Raw genomic sequence first — 25,650 nt, 5'->3', positions numbered from 1 at the left:
ATTTGCAAAAAGCCTGCCTCTGATTTTCCCAGTTTTAATTCAATGGAATAGTGCCTAGCTCATTAGATTTCAAGCCTGATGTGATAAATTGTGCCTGTCCAAACAGTGAAGTAAGAGCAACTGAAACAAGAGTTGGCCCAATGCCCTAGAAAGTTTCCACATGAGCATTTTTCTCTCCTCACAAAAGATTGTCTTTTGCAGCTCTGTCTCTTTGCCTTCCTACATAGTATGCATATGTCTGCAACTGTGGATACTGGCTGCTTTTTATCTTTTAATTGGTTTTCCTTCTTAAATTGTTGTCTTTCCTGTATGCCTACAAGTACAGGCAAAATATAAACTGAAAAATACAAGCAAAATGAAAACCAAGTATCTCAGTATAAGTTTTTCTCAACTACTTGGAGAAGACTGAGATCTTATCAATGTGTACAAATATCTGAGGAGCGGGTGTCAAGTGGATGGGGCCAATCTCTTTTCAGTGGTTGGCAGATATAAGGCAAGGAGCAAGAGGTACAAACTGGGACACAGAAGGTTTCACCTCAACATGAGGAGAAACTTCTTTACAGTGAGGGTGGTGGAGCACTGGAACAGGCTGCCAGGAGAGGTTGTGGAGTCTCCTTTTCTGGAGCCTTTCAAAATCCATCTGGATGAGTTCCTGTGTGAACTATCCCAGGTGGTGCTACCTTGGCAAGGGGGTTGGACTCTGATCTCTGGAGATCTCTTTCAACCTCTAAAGTTCTGTGATACTCTTACCTTGAGAATATGCGACATAAACTTCCTCCTAAAGGTTCCAAAGTAAAATGCATAGCAAAATCCCCTCGAAAACCTCAGCTCAAAATCAAGACAGTAAATCAATCTGAATGAAAAAAATACATCTTCCTAAGTTACTTTGGTGCTGTTTCATTATTATATCTTATCATTTTACTAGATTTTTAGTCTTTCTGGAATTTTTCAGATAGCTATTACTATAAATAGGTATTATGGGGGGAAAAAATCATTCCCCATAGCTGGGACAGAGTGCTTTTGATGATAGTACTTGGCACATGAGCTTTGTGCTGTCATTTCTGTTTTACCAGCTGAAGAGCCTGAGACATGGGAAGAGAAGGGACTTGGTCCCTCACAAGGCAACTAGCCAAAGTAAGCCACAAAGCAAATGCAACCCAAGCATCTGAAATGTCTGGGTTTGTATAATCACATTAGAAAAGTGTCATTAGGTTGTAATTGTCAAAATCTGTTAGTGTTCCTCAAGTCTGTAGGAGAAGTAAATGAGAAGTCTCATTAATTGACTTCTAAACAGTAATCTTTTTCATTATGATCTTCATAGCCAGCTCTACTTTTCTAATATGTCTAGGTCATCTCAAACCAACTGAAGAGGAGGCCTGGGAAAAGCCATCCAAAAGCACTTTTAGGTACTTCAGTGTAAATAGGAAGAAATCCAACCAAAGATTCTTTTCTAAAAGCTTGAGTTGTATCTATCTTCTGTTGTTTATGGGTGTATACTTGTGTGAGCCTTACTTGGGTTATGATCAGGGTGGAAATTAATTCATGTTAAAGTTTCTTTATCCTGCCATTTTACGTTTACAGACGAGCAGAATCAAACTGCAAAAATACTAGAATAATCTTGACATTCGCCAGTATCAAGCTCTGGGACCAAGGAAAGGACAACAAATTCTTGGCCACAAAAAGACACTGCCTCTCCATTTCTGGTGAATTTCAGTTTCTTCGGTAGCAACCGCTGTTTGTTCATGTAACTAAATACAGCATTCACATAAGTACTATAGGAAATTAATGATGGGCTGGGAGGAAAACAGTCTAATTTCAGGAAATTCATAACTCAAATCAATTTGAGACTCACAGTGCTTTTGGATCTATTTCCTCCTCTGGTAGTTTTACTCCACTGAAGATGATGGAATTTTGCTGATTTGCAATAGTTAGAGACCTAGGCACCAACCTGTGTGAAGCAGGATTCAGGGAGGAGAATCCCATGGAGGACATCACAATAAATGAGGAAGCGGCCACTGACCTTCTGTGCCACCTTCTGCGTACACAAGTCTGTGGGGTCGGATGGGCTGCACCCAAGGGTGCTGATGGAATTGGCAGATGTGCTTGCCAAGCCACTTTCCATTATTTACCAGAAGTCCTGGCCAGCTGGGGAGGTGACAATGGACTGGAGGGTAGCAAGTGTAACACCTGTCTAGAAAGGCAGAAAGGAAGATCTGGGAAACTATAGACCTGTCAGTCTGACCTTGGTACCAGAGAAGGTCGTGGAGCAGGTCATCTCAAATAACATCATATGGCACATAGACAACCAGGGTATCAGGCCAAGTCAGCATGGGTTTATGAGGGGCATGTCCTGCCTGATCAACCTGATCACCTTCTATGACAATATCACCTGGCTACTGGATGAGGGAAAGGCTGTTGATGTTGTATTCCTAGACTTCTGAAATGCCTTTGATACTGTTCCCCAGAAAATTCTTGTACACAAATGGCCTACTAATGGCTTGGCTGAGCACACTTTCTCCTGATAAAGCACTGGCTGGACAGGAGGGCCCAGAGAGTGGTGATCAGTGGAGTTAAATCCAGTTGGTGGTCTGTCACACTTCTCCATGTGGAGTCTCACCTGAGTAGTGTAGAATGACTCAATCTGCTGGCTGTGCCTTTTTTTTTTTAATAACTCAACTGTGGTCCAGAGATTTCTTTTCCAAGGCTTCTGAGTAAGATACTTCCATTAAAAAGATAGTCAACAATAATTGCTGGATTGTGGAAATTAGTTCATCTACATAGAAAATAAGCATTATCCAAGAATTTCTATCTCTCTTCTAATTGTCTGAGTAGAATGAGATTTACCTTGAAGTTAGCTGTATGTTCCAGTTGTCTCAGGCAGAAGGAGTTTTATTTCTGTTGGAAACAGTGCCTGCAAGAGAGCATTTCCTGAGTCCATCATAATCATTTAGACCATGGCATTGTTTTGTTGGTAAACATTGCTCTCTAATTCAGAAAACAGTTTGCACTGGCCTGGGGAAGCCTGTCTCATTTGATAATGGGCTCTGAATCCAGTGGATTATTGCAGGGATTTTATCTTGCAGTAATCTCCAGGGAGAAATGTACAAACAGCTGGGAGAGCAAGGAGGAGCTGCATTGTGCGGCGTGAGTTTGTGGAGCAGAATTTTGGGGTGCTGGAGTGGATCTCAATATCAACATGAATCTTTTCTGTTTTTCTCTGGTAAGTGTACACACATCTGTTTTTATTTTGTGTGTTGCTGACTTGATAAACTGAACTGGTGGCTGTGTTTGAATGGGAAAAAAATCAAGGTCTTAGGCGACAAACTGCAAGGCTTGTGTAGCAACAGCGAGTCTGTCTAGCACAGACGAGAGTTTATGTATAAGAACCTCTACGTACCAAAGTATGATTCAGTAAAAATAAGATGAAGCAAAAAGCTTCATAAATGTGCTGTGCACAAGCCGTGACTACTGTAAAAACATGAGGATTTAAACATCAGGCATTTGACCTCGGCACAGTAAACCCCCTTATACGTGTGCTAAAATTACTAAATGTATGTATGCTATTATTTGCTTTAAGCTGTGGTGGTTTGGGTTTTTTTCTGAGATAGTAGTATCTGTTTTTCTTCTTAAGTAATTTGGGAGAACAGCCAGAACTTTTCAAGTATTCGTTTTCTATTATCCAAGCTTGAATACATAGTCATCAGGGCTAATCCAGTCATATGGTAATATTTACTCACAGGCAGAGGAGCTGATGCAAGACCTTTTTGGGTTTGAGGTTGTCTTTTTCTTTCTTTTTTTCCCCTTCCCCATGACAGCTGGTCAGGTGAATGAATAAATGAACGAACAGGTAAATCAAGAGAGGTAAATCCAGGGGAACTGCTTCTGTTGTCAAAGCTTAACCATTTGTCAGTGCCAATGTTCACTACCAGTAAGGGTAATTAAATAGTATGTTTGCAGTATTTACACAGCACAGTAGATCTGTTTGTCCCTTTTTCATCTTTTGTCCACATGTTTAATGTGTCTTGCCCATATGTTTAGAAAGAATTATAAAAAATCAATATTCAAACAGCACTGACAAAAAATTCAAAACAGGGAAGCTGCTTTCTGTAAACTATTCCTGACTGGTGATGCTATCCTACTGCAGAGTATTGGTGTTCTTCAGATTGTAAGGATTAAAAGTTGGTTTGGAGTACATAAAGTAAAATGCAGGTCTATTTTAGGATTCTGTGACAAGAGCCACTCACAAAAAAGAATTCCCTGGGAACTCAAGATGCTTTTGATCGTAGTTTAATGTGAATACCTGTGTACTTATTGGAAGTTAACAGTGGCTTTGTGCTACAGTCTGTAACAGCTTGAAAATACTAATTTCTGAACTTCTTTAGGACGGAACTGTTCAATCAATATTTTATTATTCCTCTGGGGCAACTTCTTGCTTTTTATGTCATTTACTTTTTAGAAAGGTGTTTCGCCTTGTATCAGTTGAGAGATCAGCATTTAGACAGAAAGTGAGGTAGATTGCGTGGATGAGAGTAGGTCAAGTTGCAGTTTCTCTGTTAAACTAGGTATGCAGATATTGGAGTTTGTGTGAGGGAGATAACGACTGCAGTAATAATGGATGCTTCAGACAAGTGAAAGCTAGAGCCATGCTAGTTTCTGTAATGAAATAATTAGTTCTGTTTAAAGATTGCTGCTAAGAAGATAACTTTCATTCTTTACAAGCTTTCCATGGGAGCCATTCCACTCACTTTGGTAATCTTCTAAGCACCCAGTAGAACACCTCACAAATTATCAAGATCTAAAGATAATTCATAAGTCAGTAATGCATTTCATGAAGCTCAGAGCCCTATGCAGTCCTCCCTATGCATGTGACACAGTGCAGTTATTTGCTATAATCAGATTGTCTAGCTTGCAAATGGGCCAGTGATCCACGTATGTACCCTAATTACTTGTACTCTGTTGGTCTGTGACTGTGAAAGAGCTACTTTCCTCTTTAAGAGAGTCAAGTCAGAAATAACACACAACAACAAAATAGTGAAGGCTTTAAAGACAACTTTTAAAGATACTGGTTCCTTAGTACAAGCAAACAGCCAACGATGGATAAAAATCACTGCTGATTTACATTAGTTGAACATCTGCAGTAATCGCTAAACCTGAAATCATGGAAGAGAAGTTTAGACTATCAGCAGGCAGAACAAAAGGAACTGTAAAAAAAAATATATATATATCATGGAAATACTTTCCTCATGTAGGCTAAGAAGATTTCAGACTGCAACAAGTGTGTGCTTATGTACGTGTGTGTGCATGCACATATATAGTCAAAATGCTTTGCTTTATAGCTCAGACAACAGATGTCTACCATATGGAGTATAGTGGTTGAAGTAAAGTCCAAGAGCATGACAGGAATACTCTGTTATAAAATAGTGTTAGGGCTGATCCAAAGTGATGGAACTTTGCGGTGGTTAAAGGAACATAAGTTTATGCTGTCAGGTATGACTGTCTATGGGTTTACTTTCATACCTGTCCATAAACCAGACACATTGTAGCATGTGAGACACAGCTTTATGGACCAGTCTAGCAAGTGATGACATGGAGGCTGAATCACAGAATCATTCAGCTTGGAAAAGACCCCTGGGATCATCAAGTCCAACCATTGATCCTACTCTATGAAGTTCACCCCTAAACCATATCCCCAGACACCGCATCTAAATGACCTTTCAACACATCCAAGGAGAGTGATTCCCTGGGCAGCCATTCCAATGCCTGACCACTCTTTCTGAGAAAAAAAAAATCCCAATGTCCAGTCTAAACCTACCATGTTGCAGCTTGAGGCTATTTCCTCTTGTTCTATCACTAACTACCTGCGGGTAGAGATCAGCACTAACCTCTCTACAACATTCTTTCAGGACAGTTGAGAGTCATAAGATGGTTGTAGAGGCTTTGGAGCTTGGACTGGACTCTGCCCTCCCCAGGCAGGCAGACAGAAATTACTTCAATCTGTTGCCCCTTAGAGCCCTTTGATCTCTAAACATGAGTGCTCAATCATGGGATGTTTCCCCAGCAGTACTTTGTGTCCTGAGTTAACTTCAGAATGATTTGGTTTGTCAATTGAGATTAATTTTACATTAGACTCATTCTCCTGGTTTCAAGGGATTTGAAGACAGATTAGATTTGCCTTCAAAACCTTGTGTCCCTTTTCCATTTACAAAGCATAAATGTCCCTTCTTTTGTAGACATGTCATATTAAAACGTCAACCTCAGAGCCTGAATTTTCAGTATCTTTTCCATCCTGTGGTGCTTACCATGTCAGACAATTAAATCAGAACAACATTATTCATATTATGGACAATATACAGAGAGGTGCCCAAATCAAGCACTAATTTTGTATGCACTGCAAGAAATTATGTTGCCAAACCATCTATTTTGATACCCTGTCTAATAAATGACAGCATCCTACGAAACAGAAAACTAAAAGAGGTTATTGAATCTCCAAATTCTTTAGTTCAGGCAGAATTAATTTTTTTACATCCTTTCCCTGAATCTCTTGCCAATATTGAGGATATACACACTGGAGTTTGGAATACAACCAGTTAGTCCTGCCCTGGATTCTTCCCTTTTCTGACAGGATATGCTTTTAGTGGCTTGTGTTGTATTTAATCATGGAAGTAGCAGATGTGTCTCCTCAGATAAAGCTGTCTTTGACCACAGATGCATATTTAGTCCAAATAATAAGTTTTCCAGCTATTTCTCTGCTTTTGAACCCACAAGGAGGAGAGAGGCTTCAACTCTCTTGGAGAAGAACATGCATCTAGGAATATGTCCAGACACTGAGCCTCCTTGGCAGCAAGAACCTGTGTCCATTCTAGCAAACCCTTCAGAACAAGGGAGCTGCCTGTTCAGTATGGGTTTGATGGTGTTTTGTCAACTTGACCGAGGAGTCATTTGGATGTTTGTTAGTTGACACAAGTGTGGGCCATGGACTGTTCTGGCAGGCAGCACCAGTGCAGTTGTAATACTCCGGTTCATGCTTGTCCATAATTTCATTTACTAAGAGAGGTACAGCCAAATGCATTTCTGCTTAAATTTCTGTTTTATTTTCAGGAATGTTTCCTAAGAAAAAGGCAAAAAAGACTTCCTTACACGAGGCAATACATAAAGCCTAGCTCCTACCTCCTTTGGCAGGGCAAAATGGTGTTAGTAATTAAAACAATGAAAACAGAGAAGAATTTCAGATACTTAAGATGTCCTAAATTTTCATATATCAGAAACCTGTGCAAGAAAAGCAGTAAGGAAAGGATACCACATTTGTGATCACAGAATTGCTCAGAACAGTTAAGTTGAGCACTGATCTTGGGATTTAAGCCAGATGAGAACACTTTGGTTTTGTCTGTTTCTGTTCCATATGGCAGCTTTCTAAGCACCATGTTTGCTGGTAAAACATAAAGTTAAGTACAGAGTGAAAGTCTTAGTGATATCCATAGCACTGAGCTTATCTATACACTTTATTTTGTTAGCTGGTTTAAAGATGTGCTGACAGCACAATGTAAAATATATTACATCTGTGTTAGAAGCCGAAGCAACCCTTGGCGCTAACTGATGCCCTTATGATGAAAGATGCAGAGAAAATAAGTGTTAAATAAAGTCATGTAATAAATGTATCATTAATTAGATGGAGCCTCGATATGCTGAACAAACCATAAAGTAAATAGTAAGCTGCTGTGGCTGTTGTGGTGTGATACCACGAGGATGATCAGAGGGCTGGGGCACCTCTCCTATGAGGACAGACTTATGGAGTTGGGGCTGTTCAGTCTGGAGAGGAGGAGGCTCTAAGGTGACCTTATTGTGGCTTTCCAGTATCTGAAGGGGGCCTACAAAAAAGCTGGGGAGAGACTTTTTAGGAGATCAGGGAGTGAGAAGACTAGGGGGAATGGAGGAAAGATGGGAGGTGGGGACATTCAGACTGGACATGAGGAGGAAGTTGTTCAGCATGAGAGTGACGAGACCCTGGAACGGATTGCCCAGGCAGGTAGCGGAAGCCCCATCCTTGGAGGTGTTTAAGGCCAGGCTAGATGAGGCTCTGGCCAGCCTGATCTAGTGTGAGGTGTCCCTGACCATGGCAGGGGGTTTGGAACTGAATGATCCTCGTGGTGCCTTCCAACCCTGACTAATTCTATGATTCTATAATATACTGGACTTAACCATAGTGGCTTAACAAAGAAAGATTATCTGAATGTGCAAAGAACATCATCTAAAGTGTAGTGTGAGTAGAACAGCTGTGAGCAGCTGAGCTTTGTAGTTTTTCCTATGTAATCATCTTGATATACTCCTTGTTAATTTGAGTTGGATTGCTATCATCCTGCTATCCGTAGCAGTTCACATTTAAACACTAAACTGAAGAATGACCTGTGTTCCTAAATGCACCTCTCTCTGCCTTATGATTGACCTAATCTCTACATGGTGTGATAATAATATCAGGCAAAGAAAGAGCTACAGATAACAATTTTCTTCTTCATCTGAGCTAAGACCTTTTCTTTCATAAAATTCCTGAGGCAAAGGAATTTCTCATCCCATGTAGGATAAACAAAAAGTACTAACTACTCTGGCATTAATTTAATGTTTTCTTCTGGAATCTCTCATACTCTATGTTGTTTAACGTGTTGAGGACTACTACTAGGATTACTACTTTGCTAGCCTTGCGTAGAAGTAGACCTAACTTAAAATAACATTAACTAAAAAAAAAAAAAAGGAAGCAAGAAAATACCAAGTTCAGTTAAATACTTTGAGTTGCCTTGAAAGACATTTCTTTCAATATTTACCTCTCACAAAGGAAATGTATTCCTACAAAATATAAACTTAGTCAACAAAGAGATCTATTCTGTAAACTGAAGGTGTGCCTTCTCTTTGTTAAGATCTCCCTTATTCTTTTTGCCTTCTCATGTGCTATTTTGCACTCAGTTTCTTGACCATCCTCTAGAACTCACTCTCTCACATGTGCTCACTTTTTCTTGTGCCTGCTCTTGAGACTGCTTTCTCATGTGTCCTAGGTCTTTCTTGTTGTGGTGGAGGGTTGCATTTCATTCCCCAAAAACCCAGACAAACTCCATACTCCGTAACACTTGTTCCTTTGCTCTTTCCTGCATCGTTTCCTGTCTTGAGCTCTTGTGCTTTATCTTTGTATTGCTCAATCTCCCTCGCCCTCACATGCTCATTCTCACACACATCACTCCTGTGCCTTTTCTCATGCCTAATGTTTCATACAGGTCCACACATGTTCATCTCACATGCTCTCTTTCTCTTTCTTGCACGCCCACTCTTTCTATCTCATTCTTTCTCACGTGAATGTGTTCTTTCTCTCCTGCTTGGTCTTTATTGCATATGGTCATAATCCCTCTAATGCTCACTCTCCTTCTCAGAACCTCACTCTTTTTCATTCCTCTTGCACCTTTCTCACACCTGTAAGTTCTCACATCTATGTGATGTTGCATGCTTTCCTGTGACTGCGTTCTCACTCTTTAGCACATCCTCACTTTATTGCACTTTTTCCCCCTGCAATACCTTTCTTCCCAGCACACTCTTATTCATGATCTTTCTTTCCCTTTCACTTTATCTTTCTTCTCTCCCTCATCTTTCCCTCCTTCTATCCCTCTTTCAATCATCCTTTCTCTCATGTGCATGCTCACACTTTCTCATATGCTGCTGCACTTATCTCACAATCTTATGCCCTTTCTTGTGACTCAGTGCACTAACTCTCATGTACCCATTCTTGGATTCTTGAAGAAGCTTTTTCTTGTGTTCTTTCAGTTCTTTTGTGCCATCTCTGTCTTTCCCACACACACTGTCTCTCTCCTTCTCACGTTTTCGTTTTTCAAAGCTCTCTCCCTGCTGCTTTGCTCTATTTTTCATGCTCGTTCTCTCTCACAGTATCTTGTTCTTGCACACTCACTTTCACATCCTTGCTTCTTGTCAGTCACACTTTCTTGCATGCACTCATTTTCTTGTGTGTTTACTCCCTTTCTTGTGCCCTTTCTCACGTTTCTAGTCCCTTTCTTGTGATCTTGCGCCCATTCTTGTGCCCTTACTCTTACTCTTTCTCATGCCATTTCATGCAATTTCTTATGCTATCTCTCCTCATACAATCTCTTTCCAGCACACTTTATTCATGTGCTCTTTCCCCGGTCTTGAGCACTCACTTTCTCACTTACTTGAATTTCTTGTTCCGTATCTCTTCCCCTTTCTCTCTCTCTTTTGCACATCTTCTCATGGCCACTCATTTTCTCACATATTCACAGTCTTTCTTGTAACCTCATCCCTTTTCTCACAATGCTGTGCCTTTTCTTCTAACCTCATCTCATTTTTCACAGCCTCTCACCCTAACAACCTCAGATCCTTTCTTGAAATCTCACATTCAGTCTGCCTTACAATCTCATGCTTGTTTTCTTAGGTACACATTTCTCACATTGTGCCACTCTCATTCTCTTTCCACCGCTCTTTCACACATGCTCTCATTTCCCCTGCTCCTTCTGTTCACCCTCTCCTTCCTTTTATTGAATTCTCATGCTACCATTCTCTTTCTCCTGTGCTCGCTCTTCCTTCCACTCATGCTCTCTTGTATGCTCCCTTTCTCAAATGCTTTCACATTCTCATGCTCTCACTTCCTTACATACTCACTCTTTTTTTTGCACTTGCATTTTCACACATACTTGCACATGTTGCACCACTGTCCTCACTTTCTGTTATGTCTACCCTTTTCCCTACCCTCACACTCAGTCTATTGCTCTTTCTCCATTTCTCTTTCCTGTTTTCTCTCGTTCTCTCTCATGCTCTCTCTCCTCTGTTCTTCTATCTATGGCTGTCAAGTGCAGTTTCCGGTGAATGCTCTCCTTTTCTCAGGTATGCTTGTTATCTCCTTCCCTCATGCCCTTTCTCTTGACTCTTCATTATTGCAACATTGAGCCCTTTCTTCCAAACTCATGCTCACTCTTCCTTAACCACTCACACTAGCCTTCTTGTGTGTACTTTCTTTCCTGTATCATCTCTTGTGTTGTCTGTATGCTCCCTCTTTCTCGTTTCCTCCTCTCCTTCTTTCATGGTCTTTTGCCCTCTCTCTCTTTATCTTTCTTCTTCATGCACCCTTGTTTTTTTTCTTGCAAGTGATCATAGTCTTTCTTGTGGCCACTCCCTTTTTCACATCCATGCTTTTCCTCACAACCCTGCACCCTATCTTGTGCCTTTATGCCCTTTCTTACTATCTCAATCTCACTCTTTCTCATACTCACTCTCTCATGCCCAGACTCTCCCTTCCACATACTCCCTGTTTCTTACACACATGCTCCCTCTTTCTTCCGTTCTCTTTTCTGTTTTTCACTCCTTCTCCCACTCCTCACACATTTTTGTCTTTCATTTTCAACATCCTTGTCACCACCTCTCTATCCCACTCTCTTTTTGTCTCTTTGCATGTATGTCTCCTGTTTCTTTCTCCATTCTTCTCAATCATGATCTCTTGTGTGTGCAGTTTCTCATATGTGCTTGCTCTTTATCACTCATTATTATATTCTCCCTTTTTCACTCACTCTTTTATATCCCATGGTGCACTTTTTTCTTGTGACCTTGCACCACTTCTTGCAACTTTGCTCTTGCTTTCTTCTGCCCTTGTACTCACTATCTTTCTAACACGACCATTCTTCCTTAAATATGCACTCTATGGCACTCTCAATCACTACTCCACTCGTGTATTCCTTCACTGACTGCATCACTGTCCCACTCTTTCTTGCTCTCACCTTTTTTCCACTCCCTCTCCCATTTTACAGAATCTTTTCCTTCCTTTCTCTGTCTTTCCTCATACCCTCTTCTCTAGAGAGGAGAACACAACAATCCCATTGTGTCGTCTTCTCTCTCACTCTCTAATACACTCTTTAACTCCCTTAACTTTTTGCACCCTCCGTCATTCTCACTGCTTTGCTTTCTTGCACATGTCCTCTCCCTTGTTTCCTGTGTGCGAACTCTTGTATCCTTACACCCATCCTTTCTCATGCTCACTCTTTCTTCATTTTTGTCTCCCCTTTTCTTGAGAGCTGTCTTTCTTAGGGACTCTCTATAACTCTCCCTCTGTCTCCCTCCCCCTCTACCCAGCTCCCTTTTACATGCACTTGCTTTTTCTTGAAGTTGATAATGCTCTTTCTTGTGTTTATTCATTTTCTCTCAACCTGTTCATTTGCTTGTTTTCACTCTCTCTCATTTACTCATGCAAGCTTTCTCCTGACATACTCTCGTCTTGTTTCTGATGTGGTGCATCTCTCAATGTAATTTTTGTGCTTTACCTCCTCCCCCCTCTGACTCTCCCTCTTTCTTCCTCTTCCCTCTTGTTCTTCCTCATTCTTGCTCTGTTTCAGAGACTTTATCATTCTTGTCATCCTTTACACACACTCGAAGTCTTCCTTGCATGCTTGCTTTTTCTCAAGTGCTGGCTTTCTTTCCTGTGCCCTCACACTCGCTCACTCTGCCTGCTCTTTCTTGCATGTGGTCCTGCTCTGTCACCCTCTTGCTCCTCTGCTCATGACTTCATTCTCTTTGTTCCACCCTCATTCCAGTTCTCATATCCTTGCTCCCTCTCTGGAATCTTCAGTGTCAATCATTCTTGTTTGCTTTTTTGCACATCCCTCTCACTTTTTCCCAAGATGTCTTTTTCACAGGTCTTCTCTTTTTACCTTGTGTGTACTCACAGCTTCTCTTAGGCTGCCTGGCTTTCTCTGGTTTTCACTCCCTTTCTCACATCCTCTCTGTCTCAAAGCCTTGTACTCACTCTTACACACTTTGTCCCCCATTTGAATGACCTCATCTCCTTTCTCACAATCTCACTTGCATTCTCAGCCTCTCACATTCACTTTTCTTTGGCACGTACTTTCTCTTTCTTGCACACTCTTTCATGCATGCTCTTTCTATTTCTTGAGCCATCATTCTCACATGCTCTGCCTTACACTTTTTCTTTCTCTTTCATTGACTCTCCCTCTCCCCTCTCCTCTCTTCCCATTCTTTTTCATTTCTTATTCTTGCTCTTTTCCTCCTTTCTCTGCTTTCCTCATTTTTCTCCTTTTTTTCTCCTCTTTTTTTACTTTTTCTTCTTTCACTTTTCCTCACCCCCTATTTTCCCTCTCTTATCCTTTGTCAAGCATACTCTTTTATTACACTTCCACCTCTTAAAGACTCTCTTGGCAAAGTCCTATATTATTTCCTATTGAGGGAAAAGTGTATGGTTACACTGCAGAATCCTGGAAGTGTTTTAAACTCATTTTTGCCTAGAAATGCTTCATCTATAACTTTGGAATGTGAATCTGAACCATCTACATGGCAGCACAGTTACAGCACTAAAAAATACTTCTGGTATGGGTAAAGCCAGTTGCTGTCAAAATTTGGGCTCAGCTGGCTCTCAGGAGGACAAATCACCTGTAATGTGCTTCACAAGCCACTATCCCAGGAACTCATTAGTTCCTAGAATAAATTCCAGTCTGTATCTTGAGTGTTTTTGAGAGATTGAACATGTAATATTTGTCCCATAATGTACACCTTGGCTTATCAAGACTCTAGGAGACTGAAGAAAGATCCATTGATCCATACAGGACAGGAGGGCATGCCTTGTGAGGAGAAGCTGAGGCACCTGGGACTTTTTAGTCTGGAGAAGAGAAGACTGAGAGAGGATTTAATAAATGTTTATAAACATCCAAGGACTAGTCAGGAGAGGGGGACAGGCTCTGCTCACTTGCTTCCTGTGATAGGACAAGGAGCAATGTGTGTAAGTTGCAGCGCAGGAGGTTCCACCTCAACACAAGGGGGAACTTCTTTACTGTAAGGGTCACAGAGCACTCGAACAGGCTCCCCAGGGAGGTTGTGGAGTCTTCTTCCTTGAAGACTTTCAAGGCCTGTCTGGATGTGTTCCTCTGTGATCTGTGCTAGATTGTGTGGTCCTGCTCTGGCAGGGGGGTTGGACTCGATGATCTCCTTGTGTCCCTTCCAACCCCTAATATCCTGTGATCCTGTGATAACACCATGGTTGCAAAAATTAGTCACATCTCTGAACTGCTGTTTTATCAGTCAGTAATATTGCCTGCAAAGCTTTACATATTTACAGTATAACTTCAGATATGCATCTGTGTTTATGTCTTGTACTAGAGGAACAAATGCTTTTAAACAATAAAATACCATGCTAATTGCAGTGGTGTTGCTCTGCTGTAAGTCACACTGCTATAAATTTTATCTATTCCTTAATTAGCAGTTAAAATCAGTAATCAAAATTCATTGGAAAAATATTCAGTGCAGTTCAAAGTGGCAGCACCTAAAATCTAGGATCATTAGTCGGGATGTCATTAATTTTACCATCTGCTTTTATTTGACTCCTGAATTATGGAATGGTGGTGATGTATATGGCTCTTGGAGTTGAGAGATAAATGTGAAAATCTGAGTTCCTATTAACATGTTTGTGTTCTTGGGGGTTGGAGAAAAAGAATCCTTACATGCACATTATAACCTCAAGTTCAAAAATCTGAATGCAAATTTAAACATTTATTTTTTTGTATTCCAGCCAATCTCATTATTTTTGGAGCCTAAGTCATGATTCTGAAGTGCTGGGAGCTGGCAGCATTGTTTCCATTTATTTCTAAGGAATAGTTACCTTTCTACATCAAATTAACTTCTTTTCCCATAAAGAAGAGGTAGTAACTATAAAACATTTCTATAGTTTATATAGACACTTTCATGGTTTATACTTTTAACAGTATTTTTTATGTAGCATTCAGGTGAAGATATACTCCTGATTTTACTCATTCTGAGCAGATAGTGCTCTTTTTGCCATGCTCTCAGCTTTATTGCTGCCAAACTGTGGAATCTAAGCCTCGACACTGTGAACTCCAGCATTTATAATCAATTCCCATGTGCTTTTTTTAGAGGAGTAAATAAAGGATTCCAAAAGACAAGGAAGGAAAAATCACTCTCTGTTTTATAAATCTCAGTTAAACTGCTTGCTCTTAAAAATACTAGCATTTTGTTGTGTTTACAAGTGCTCATCTTCGAAAAACCTGTTTAAATGTATTTCAGGAGGGCTCAATGGACAGCTTGTATGAGCCTGTCCCACAACATCAAGAACCCAAGGATGCAACTACTATTGACAGCCGGCCTAGTACTCCAGTGAGCATGCAAGCAAACTGTGGACCATCTGATAGGTCTATGTCTTTGGTAAGTAAAATGAAATTGTAAAGTACGTTATGTGCTTCGCAAAAAAACCTATTACTCTGTATATAGGCACATCTGTGTTGAGATGCCAGTTTGAACTGTTCAAATCTCATCTCTGTAGCCAATGACCTAATTTATGCCCAGTCTTAACAAGCACAGTTGAAAAACAGGTCATGAGTTTCTATACAGCTGGCAGCAAAGTGAGATTAGTGCAGCTTCATTGTACAAAGGAATTTCTCTTTGCAAGTAACAGCATATGAAAATACTGGGTGTAACTATAAGTAGAGTTTGTCTCTGTGGGGATCTTCAGCTATTTTAAAACTTGTCTTTCTAAAGTGTGAGCTATATGAATTTTGGAACTGACAGCCCCTGGTATAACCTTTACAAGACCTCATTACACACATCTGTAAAGGAGGTTGACTTCAGCATTTTTTCTTCCTAAATAATGTTACCTTACTTAATCCTTTGTTATTGGTATGTTAGTGGTATAATATATCATTTATGCTTTGACAAGGATTTTAACATAGTATATTGAATTTCATAATCTTTTTTGTTTCATAACCTCTGTTCTCTATTTTATAGTGCTCCTCATTTAAAATTATTATCTCAGGCTAGAGCAACATATGATGCAGCCTAGTGAAAGAACAAAGAGAAAACAGGGTGCATATATTCAAATAAGATAGACTGTGCTTCCCTCAGAAATTATGCCAAGTTTTACCCATGCACATGCTGAGTTTGGTACTTTGGGCCCATAGCATTGCAGTATCACACATCAGGCGGGCACAAAGGACTTGCATGGAGAAAATGCTGGAGTTGGTGACATGGGATAGTGGATGGGAAACTGTAGCATGCATTTGCAGGCACCTGGAAACAACTTGCTCTTCTTAGACCCTTCTTCTGCAACTGTCTCACTCTGTGCATGTCCCTCTACTGCAGATAGAGTGTTTTATATAATGGTCTTGGTTTTGAGTGTAGCAGTGCACAGATCTCAAGTTGATTCCTCGTAGCATCAGTATAGATCTATAAAAGGTGCCTACACTATAATTTTATTGCAGTAGGTGGGAGATGCTCTCCTGCATGACAGGCTTCTCCTCATTATTAGGTCTTGACCTTCTCACTGCAAGAGCAAGCCACCTCTGTACTGTTCCAGCTAAGTGTATGTAATCATGGTTGTGAAATATGGCTGTAACCTGATCCTAATTTGCCTGTAGTATTTCACTTGTGTGAAGCTCTTGCTATTGGGTTACAGATCTGTTACACAACTGTATTGAAGCATGCCATTCTGCTAACAAAGGTGGACATTATGCTTCAGCTCCTACCTCCATTCAGTCTTTTTCCCCTTTGCTGTGACTGCAAACCAACTTAACAGTTAATGACAACTACACTTTTCTTGTCCAGTAAATGCTTGTCTGCTAGGAATGATATTTAGACAAAGTAAAATGAAAATTAAAAGCAGATTTTCTTTTTGGTTCCTACCCAGCATATAACATATGACATCCTAATATATTTTGCAGTGGATATATACTAGAAAGTATCCTCTATTTTGTCAAGGTAGGGTAAAGACACATCCATAGCACTATGCTCTATTATGGTTTTCACAACGTGTAAGACTAAGCATTAAAACAGCAGTGATAATTTATAAGGGACTTTTTGTTTCTTACTTTTTCTTGCTTTCTTATGTTCTCTGACTTGGCACAATTTCTTCAGACTTCATTATATTAATAAGAACTTAGGCTTTGTAATTTTTTTTTTCCTAAGTAAAAGTAATTGACCCATCCAATAGAGAATTTTATGTTCCTTGAGCTATCCAAGAGAAGCAGTTTTGCTGCTACTGTAGGATTAGAAAATCCTGAACAAATTGTAGAAGAACATTTCTCATGTTTTTCAGTGTTGGTTTTGTGGGATGCCACTGCATAATCTATGCACACATGTGGACAGCAGTGAACAGAAAAACCCAGGACTTTAGTTTCCACAAACTCTTGCCATACATTCTGTTTTCCTGAAGGGCACATTTTAGTGATGGCACATTTGCTCCTCTCATCATCGAGAAAAGCAATGCTGAAATGTGTAAGCAAAGTGTTGGCTCACTAGATATTAACGTGGAAAAAAAAAAGCTTCCTAAGGCTGACTGTGGGGTTTATTTTTTTTCATTTGGAGAGAATATTCAGCTCAGCACTTAGCTAAAAATAATGGCTGGATGCTGTGTCACTGTGCTGGCTGTAGAATCAACATTATTTATAAAATACTCTCTAGAAATGGAAAACAAGATTAGTGATGACGTGCCAGCAGTAAGGCCTATGGAAAAACGTTGCTAAGGCCAAAGGACTATGTGTAATCTTATCTGCTATTTCTAGCATGTGAGTTATTAGACCTACACCTTGGATGAAGCCGTTAAGCTTATTAACTGAGCCCATTTGTACTTCTCGCCCATTTTTAATTCCGTCACTTGCTTCCAGGCTGCAGGATGGCCCCCACAACATGATAAATTCAGAACATTATTGGCTCCCTCAGGCCCTGATTTGGCCATCTATCATTATTCAGTAATGCACATACTTAAGTGCACTGCTAAGTAGGTATGGGCTGGAGCATGTGTTTAAATGGTCGGCTGAACCACGGCCATGAGGATTCCGCAGAGCTATTAAATATCCTAAGGGTGGAGCAGCCTAGCGTGGCACAGTTCCTCCTTAGGAGGCTTTGCCCCCTTGCTTTTATTCATTTGACTTCAGAAATCAACAGCGTGGGCATTCAAGATCTGCTTCCCTCAACGTGAAAAAAAAAAGGAGGCCAGAGCTAGAGGAAATTTTCCCTTATACTGCAAAACATAGTCCTTTTCTCACAGTTATCTTGCATATTTATCCTAATCACAGCTAGGCTATGATATTCTTCTGGAGAGCTGGGAAACACTAGGGTACTGTGGTTACTGAAGCTGTGGAGGACATAATTCAGTGAAGATACTCTATGGGATACTTTTTGAAGCATGATAATTGTTGCTCCCATCCAAATATCTGCCCAAATAACACATCGTAGATGAAGAATAATCTCTTTTTCATATATAACATTTTTCTCCTTAACATCACTTACAAAACCTGTTTAGTTTACACACTATTTTTGTCTCAGATGTTCCCACTCCAGGTTCCTGTGGCGCTGTCTTGTGCCTGTTACACACCTTTTGGTTTTCATCCTCTCAGAGAACTGGCCTGTTAACTTTTTTGTTACTGTGCCTGTTGCTCATATGCAGTAATCTCAGACAGAACAAAATACATTTATGGAGTTGGTTTTGAACCTTCTGCATAACAAAGTTGAATTTGACTTTCCTCAGAAACAGTTGGTAGCCAACAGTATGCAATAAATCATAGGGAATCATAGGGTCAGTCAGGGTTGGAAGGGACCACAAGGATCATCCAGTTCCAACCCCCACTGCCATGGGCAGGGACACCCTACCCTAGATCAGGCTGCCCACAGCCTCATCCAGCCTGGCCTTAAACACCTCCAGGGGTGGGGCCTCAACCACCTCCCTGGGCAACCCATTCTAAGCTCTCACCACTCTCATGGTGAAGAACTTCCTCTTCACCTCCAGTTTGAATCTCCCCACCTCCAGCTTTGCCTCATTCCTCCTAGTCCTGTCACTTCCTGATAGCTTAAAAAGTCCCTCCCCAGCTTTTTCGTAGGCCCCCTTCAGATACTGGAAGGCCACAAGAAGGTCACCTGGGAGCCTCCTCTACTCCAGACTGAACAGTCCCAACTCTTTCAGTCTGTCCTCATAGGAGAGCTGCTCCAGCCCTCTTATCATCCTCATGGCCCATCTCTGGGGACACTTCAGCATGTCCTCATCCCTCTTCTAATAGGGGCTCCAGAACTGGATGGAGTTCTCCAGGTGGGGTCTCACAGAGCAGAGTAGAGTGAAGGAGGAGAATCACCTCCCTCGACCTGCTGGCCACACTTGTCTTGATGCAGCCCAGAATCTGGCTGGCTTTCTGGGCTGCAAGTGCACACTGCTGGCTCATGTTGAGCTTCTCATCCACCAGTACCCCCAAGTCCCTCTCCTCAGGGCTGCTCTCCAGCCACTCACTGCCCAGCCTATATTTGTGCTTGGGATTGCCTTGATGCAGCTGTAGTACCTTGCACTTGGTCTTGTTGAACCTCATGAGGTTGGCTTGTGCCCACCTCTCCAGCCTGTCCAGGTCTGGACGGCATCCCTTCCCTCCAGCAGGTCTACTGCACTGCACAGCTTGGCATTGTCAGCAAATTTGGTGAGGGAATATGCATGGTCTTTGCATGTAACTGCTACAAACTAGGAAACTGAATTTCTACTTCTTGTGTTACAGTCTTTTGTCTCTGAACTGTCTTCAGCTTCTCAAGAAAAGAGTCTTGTTACAAAACCTGTTTTCACGTATTTCCTGTCAGATTGCAATCACCAAACGTCATGAGATCCACATATTTTTCAGCTGCTGACTGTGACATGATTGACTACCCTGTTTATCAGAAAAGTGCCAAATAATTTACCAGTATTTCTAACTTATTTCCAGGAAACTCACAGTCAGTCATGATACCTGCTCTAATCTGCAGCGTTATCATTGCTATTTGATTTCAGTGAGGGAAAGCAGAGGGATAGTTATCTCCAATTATCATTTCCTTGTTTGCAAGTCTTAACAGATGCAGGAGCTTTAACTTCCTCAGCCAGCTTGTAAACACCAGAGGGACACACTCAATTATTTAATTCAGAGTTGTTTGATGAAAGCAAGGAGGAAAGGATTTCATTAACAATTTCATAACGCCGAGTTTCCACACGTACAGTTTGTTTCTAGGAAACTGATCATTTGTATTTGGCACAGGGAAGGAAAGGATTATACCCTCAAACAACATCATTATGCGCCTTGTAGAATGTGTGGAGTCTAGGTGAACCTTATTTATGTTCTGAGACAAAGCATACTTCTAAAACTGCTTAGCTTCTAGCTCCAGATTAAAGTTGCATATGATTTTAAACATAATCAAATATGAAAAGATACTTAAAAAACCCTGTACAAACAAGGCTTATTTATTCTTGTAACATAATTTGATCAGCTGATGCAGATCCAGCAGGAAGAGATGTGTCAAATGAAAGGTGCTATTTTAAAGGGTCATTTTCACATTCCATTGTGTCACAGTTCACAGGATCACAGGATTTTAGGGGTTGGAAGTGACCCGACTTGATCATCAAATCCAACCCCTCTGCCAGAGCAGGACAATACTATCAAACACAGATCACACAGGAACACATGCAGACAGGCCTCCAGAGAAGGAGACCCCACAACCTCCTTGGAGAGCCTATTCCAGTGCTCTGTGACCCTTACAGTAAAGAAGTTTCCCCTTGTGTTGAGGAGGAACCTCTATTGCTGCAATTTACTCCCATTGCTCCTTGTCCTATTCCAGGGAGCAAGTGAGCAGAGCCTGTCCCCCATCCTGGCCAGCCTTCAGATACTCTCTTCTCCAGAATAACTTCATTGTGGCACTGCATCCCATGACATCCACACAGCTAAAGTGGTGCTGCATATTACAAAGGAGGCTATTCTTACCCTGTACTCAACACTGGTAAGGCCACACCTTGAGTCCTGTGTCCAGTTCTGGGCCCCTCAATTCAAGAGAGATGTTGAGATACTGGAAAGTGTCCAGAAAAGGGTGACGAAGCTGGTGAGAGGCCTGGAACACAGCCCTGTGAGGAGAGGCTGAGTGAGCTGGGGTGTGCAGCCTGGTGAAGAGGAGGCTCAGGGCTGACCTCACTGCTGTCTACAACTACCTGAAGGGAGGTTGTAGCCAGGAGGGGGTTGGTCTCTTCTCCCAGACAACCAGCAACAGAACAGGAGGACACAGTCCCAAGTTGTGACAGGGGAGGTGTAGGCTGGAAGTTAGGAGGAAGTTGTTGCCAGAGAGAGTGGCATTGGAATGGGCCACCCAGGGAGGTGGTGTAGTTGCCCTCCTTGGAGGTGTTCAAGAAAAGACTGGATGAGTCACTTAGTGCCATATTGACTGGACAGGGCTGGGTGTTAGGTTGGACTGGATGATCTTGGAGGTCTCTTCCAACCTGGTTGATTCTATGATGCTATGATTCTTTCTTCCCACACCTTATCAGGATACATATCAACTGGGCTCTGGGGGCTAAGTGATCTTGTGGCCAGGCCAGTGCTTGGTTCTGATTCAATGTCACTCAGGGCTTTACCAGGCCAATTTGCACAACTTTCAGTTTTGCTTAGAGTTTGCTGCACTCTCTTGACACATTGCTTTACATGTAATGACGTTAGAGATATTGCCTCCTCCTGTACTTTTCTGAAAATCTACATCCCATTGCAGCTTTCAGAGTGCACTGTCAGCAGGCTTGCTGATGACACACAACTGGGTGGAGTGGCTGGCACACTGGAGGGTTGTGCTGCCATTCAGAGTGACTTAGCTTGGAGAGTTGGGCAGAAGTTTAGTGAAATTCAACAAGGGAAAGTGTAAAGTCTTGCACTTAGGAAAGAACAACCCTGTGGATCAGTAGAGGCTGGGGACTGACCTGTTGAGAGAGCAGTGAAGGGAAAAAGGACCTAGTAGTCCTAGTGAGTGGAAAAACCATGAGCCAGCAATGTGCTCTTGTGGCCAAGAAGGACAGTGCTATTCTGGGGTATATTAGAAGAGTGCAGTTAATAGGTCGAGAGAGGCTCTCTTTCCCCTCTACTCTGCCCTGGTGAGGCTGCATCTGAAACATTGTGCCCCATTCTGGGGTCTTCAGTTCAAAGAGGACAGGGAACTGCCTGAAAGAGTACAGCACAGAGTCACAAAAATGGTCGAGTGGAACATCTTCCTTATGAGGAGAGACTGAGGGAGCTGGGACTCTTTAGCTTGGAGAGGAGGAGATTAAGGTGTGGCCTCAGTAATGTTTATAAATATGTAATGGGTGAATGTCAAGAGCATAGGGTCAGGCTTGTCTTGGTGATGCCCAATGACAGGACAAGGGGCAATGGGTGGAGGCTGAGGCATAGGAAGTTCCACGCAAACATGACGAGGATTTTTTCTCTCTGAGGGTGACAGAAAACTAGAACAGGCTGTCCAGGGAGACTCTGGAGTCTCCCTCTCTGGAGATATTCAAGACCTGCTTGGACGCGTTCCTGTGTGATGTGGTATAGGTGATCCTGCTCTGGCAGAGGGGGTTGGACTAGAGGATCTTTTGAAGACCCTTCCAGCCCCTGACATTCTGTGATTCTGTGACTGTAACATGTGGACATTTTATCCATATAAAATGAAAAAGAATCATACTATGGAAGAGATATTGTATTCATTCTTGAGAAAACAGAGAACAAAACTCCTTTCTCAGGAGTATTCCAGTTGTCAGCTTCTTGGGAGCCATGGATATTGAAGCCTCCTAAAATCAGGACACTATTCACTGGTGTGCTATGTCCTCCACAGCTTCAGCTGGAAATATTAGTGGATATTAAAAACATGCATCAAAACTACGTAATTCTGTGACTATCCAGTGAGGAAAATATTATATTTTGATTAAAAAAATCTGTTTTCATAGACTGCTTTTCTCTCTTTTTAAAAGGAATTTCCTGACATTGAGAACACAGTGACGAAAAAAAGAAAGTAAGTTGAGACTAGTTCAAGGTTTACAGTGCCACTATATCTGTTCGTACCTTTCATCTTTCTGTTTTGTTAATGTTTGTCAATGTTGCTTTAGTTCTCCTAGAGTATGTTGCAGCTGGAAAGCAGGTAACAAGCTTGTAATGCATTACTAAAGCTCCTTTCCCATCATTTTTTATATACATAAAGCCTTCTTCCAAAATATCAGAACCAGGACAGCTGAAAACAAACACAGTTAATCTGAGCTCGGTTCAACCATATGTCTGCTTTGCTGAAAGATTGAAGGGATAACCTATTTTGTGGCATGTTTGCACCACTGACCTGTTAATCTCCTGAAGGGTTTTTTGTTTGTGGTTTTAGTCCAAATTAAAAAAATCAGTTGCAAAATGATTCAGACAAAGCAAGTCAGACAATATTTTATCTGTATTTGTGGCAGCAGCATGATTTGCATTCATTCATTAAGATGAAATGCTGTGGTTTGGGCTAATGATTAATACCTATTAGCAAGCAGAGAAAATAATTTTGTTTTGATTGTTTTTTGGCTTCAGGTTGAAGGCTATTGCATTAAAGAAGTGGTCCCCTCTAGATGAAATCTGAAATCCTGCCTAATGGAATGATAGAGACAGATTTTATCTGTCTGGCTGTGAGAGGCATGAAAATCCATGGAATACTTTTTATTTTCTACTTTCTTTTTTTAGGTGCAGCTCCACTAAATTCAGGACACCAATGTTATCTACAGCTAATGCTGAGAAATTTCAAAATAGATAAAGATTTGAAAGAAAATCAAGAGCTCCTTTGTCTAAAGCAACAGCTGTAATCTATTTCTGGTCATTTGATAGAGACACTGGTAACTTATCAGTTCCAAACAGAGATGTATTTCAGTTATCTGTGGCCAGACAGAACCCTGCAAAAGAGCTCACAAGACTGCATTAATTAACTCTCTGATTCATTATTTTCTCATCATTCTTTAACAATCTTAAGGAAGTTAGACTATTGTGTTGGCCTTACCCAAGGTTTTTCCCACCAAGTTTCACAAAATATAAAGCAATCATCTAGCTACTAGAGCCTCTCCTGCTTACATCAGAACTAAGTCTATTCCAGGCATAGAAACAGTAGTCAAAGCTGCAGCGTCAAATCTTACAATGCAAATAAATCTATTCTATTGTAAAACTAATCTTACTGCAGATGAATTATCAGAATTTGGAAGAGTTGTCTAGATAATTCAAGTAATCAATATAAACCATAGGTAAAGTGGATGAAAATAGTTTCAGTCAGCATGAAAAGATTTTGTAATGACAATGATTTCCATTTGAGTGTCCATCCATTGTTACTCTGGCAAGATACCCCCACTGATAATGCAGAAATTTTCACATCAGTGTGTGATGGTTTGGGTGTTACCCACCCCCCCACTCCTACAAAATCACCCAGACTAGACTTAGTCAAGCTGGAAATTAAGAATGACGCTTTATATTTACAACCTAGCGCAATATACAAGCAGGTATTTGCAATATATACAGCTATAGACAGAGATATACAAGTTAAAAAGTACTACAGAAACACAACAGCCCTCCCAGAAACCTGAGTCCCCAGGAGGGGCTCTCAACCACCCTTCCACCTCCTTTCCACCCCTCTACCTTATCCCAGACTTTGCCTTACATTCAAGGTGAGTTTGGAGAATCGGCCAGGGGGGTTAGGAAGCAGAAGGATTAGTTACACAGACAGCAGTTTAGGGAGAAAAGTGCAGGCAGCCAGAGACACATGGCAACTCTGTTACCTATGTTTGTGTTCTTGTTTTTATACATCTCAGCAAGCCTATGAGTGAAGTAGACATCAGCATTTTTTCATTTTCACATCCTATAATCTAATTCTTCTCACTAAAATATTCCAGCTAGCTTCAAACTAGCACACAGTGTTTTCTGTAGATATGGGAAAAGTCACAATTTTGGTTTCCCCCCCTATAATGGGGCAAAAAGGAAGCATCGAATTAAATAGAAGAGCAGAAGTAAGATGAACAGAAGTATGCCTTGATTAGACACTAAGAATTAAATTGTGGAACTCTAGATAAAAAAAAAAAATCCAAGCATTTTCAAAAGGTGCTACTCTTTATGGACCAGTACCTTAGAAAAAAAAAACAGTAGTTCAGTTTTTGCTCAGGAAGCAGTTCCACACCAGAAATTGGGAGGTGGATCTCAATTTTTGTGCTCTTGCTCTTCTCCTAATCATTGTCAGAGATTAGAGAATCTCCAGTCTCATCTAGTATAATCCTCTACTTCATCCACTAGCTGAGAAATGTCTGTTGAGGTGATTTTGTGGATAAAATGGGAAAAAAAAATAACAGGGTAAATTTTTGTTAATTCAAATATTTCTTTCTCTTCTGTTAATTTGGTATATTCTTTAAATCTTCTGCCCACAGACAGAAGCATGACTTAGGAGAATTCCCTGGTGTCATGAGGAAAAAGCTCAAGGTTTATTTGGCCAATAAAACATAACTCAAGATTGTGGGGAGGGCATATTCATATGTAGGTCTTTGTTCCAATCTAGTGCTATGTTGCCAAACTTTAGACACTAATTTCTAAAAGCTGTAGCAGAATAAATAAAGAAATGTACCTCCTTTTTATTATTTTTTTATGGTCTCCCTGATTTCAGTCCTGAAATCTTAATTTCTTGAAGAATCATGGATAACATAGAAACTTGAATAATATATATTTTACAGAATGAAAACTCAAAAGCTGTCAGAGCTTTGCATGGCATGTGGGAGTAGACGATGGATTGAATGAGAAAAGCCAAGTAACTCAAATTAAAGCCAGTGGGAATTGCCCAGCTAAATCCCTGTTGCCCTGCTTT

General features: G+C 41.0%; 1 protein-coding gene across 2 annotated transcripts in view; it reads left to right on the top strand.

Annotated features, from left to right (window-relative positions):
- The first annotated feature begins 3,176 nt into the window (after positions 1–3,176).
- Positions 3,177–25,650, top strand: part of SAMSN1 (SAM domain, SH3 domain and nuclear localization signals 1) — a 108,123-nt gene continuing 85,649 nt past the window's right edge. For both annotated transcript variants that reach the window (XM_064152312.1, XM_064152313.1), the window contains exons 1-3: positions 3,177–3,220; positions 15,082–15,219; positions 22,769–22,809. In XM_064152312.1, coding sequence (XP_064008382.1) covers positions 3,197–3,220; positions 15,082–15,219; positions 22,769–22,809 — 203 coding nt within the window. In that variant the 5' untranslated portion in view covers positions 3,177–3,196. The remainder of the gene's footprint in view (positions 3,221–15,081; positions 15,220–22,768; positions 22,810–25,650) is intronic.

Source organism: Pogoniulus pusillus, chromosome 12 (assembly GCF_015220805.1).
Source record: "Pogoniulus pusillus isolate bPogPus1 chromosome 12, bPogPus1.pri, whole genome shotgun sequence".
NCBI lineage: Eukaryota > Metazoa > Chordata > Aves > Piciformes > Lybiidae > Pogoniulus > Pogoniulus pusillus.
Note: the sequence above shows the minus strand (reverse complement) of the source record. Positions and strands in the feature narration are given on the sequence as shown.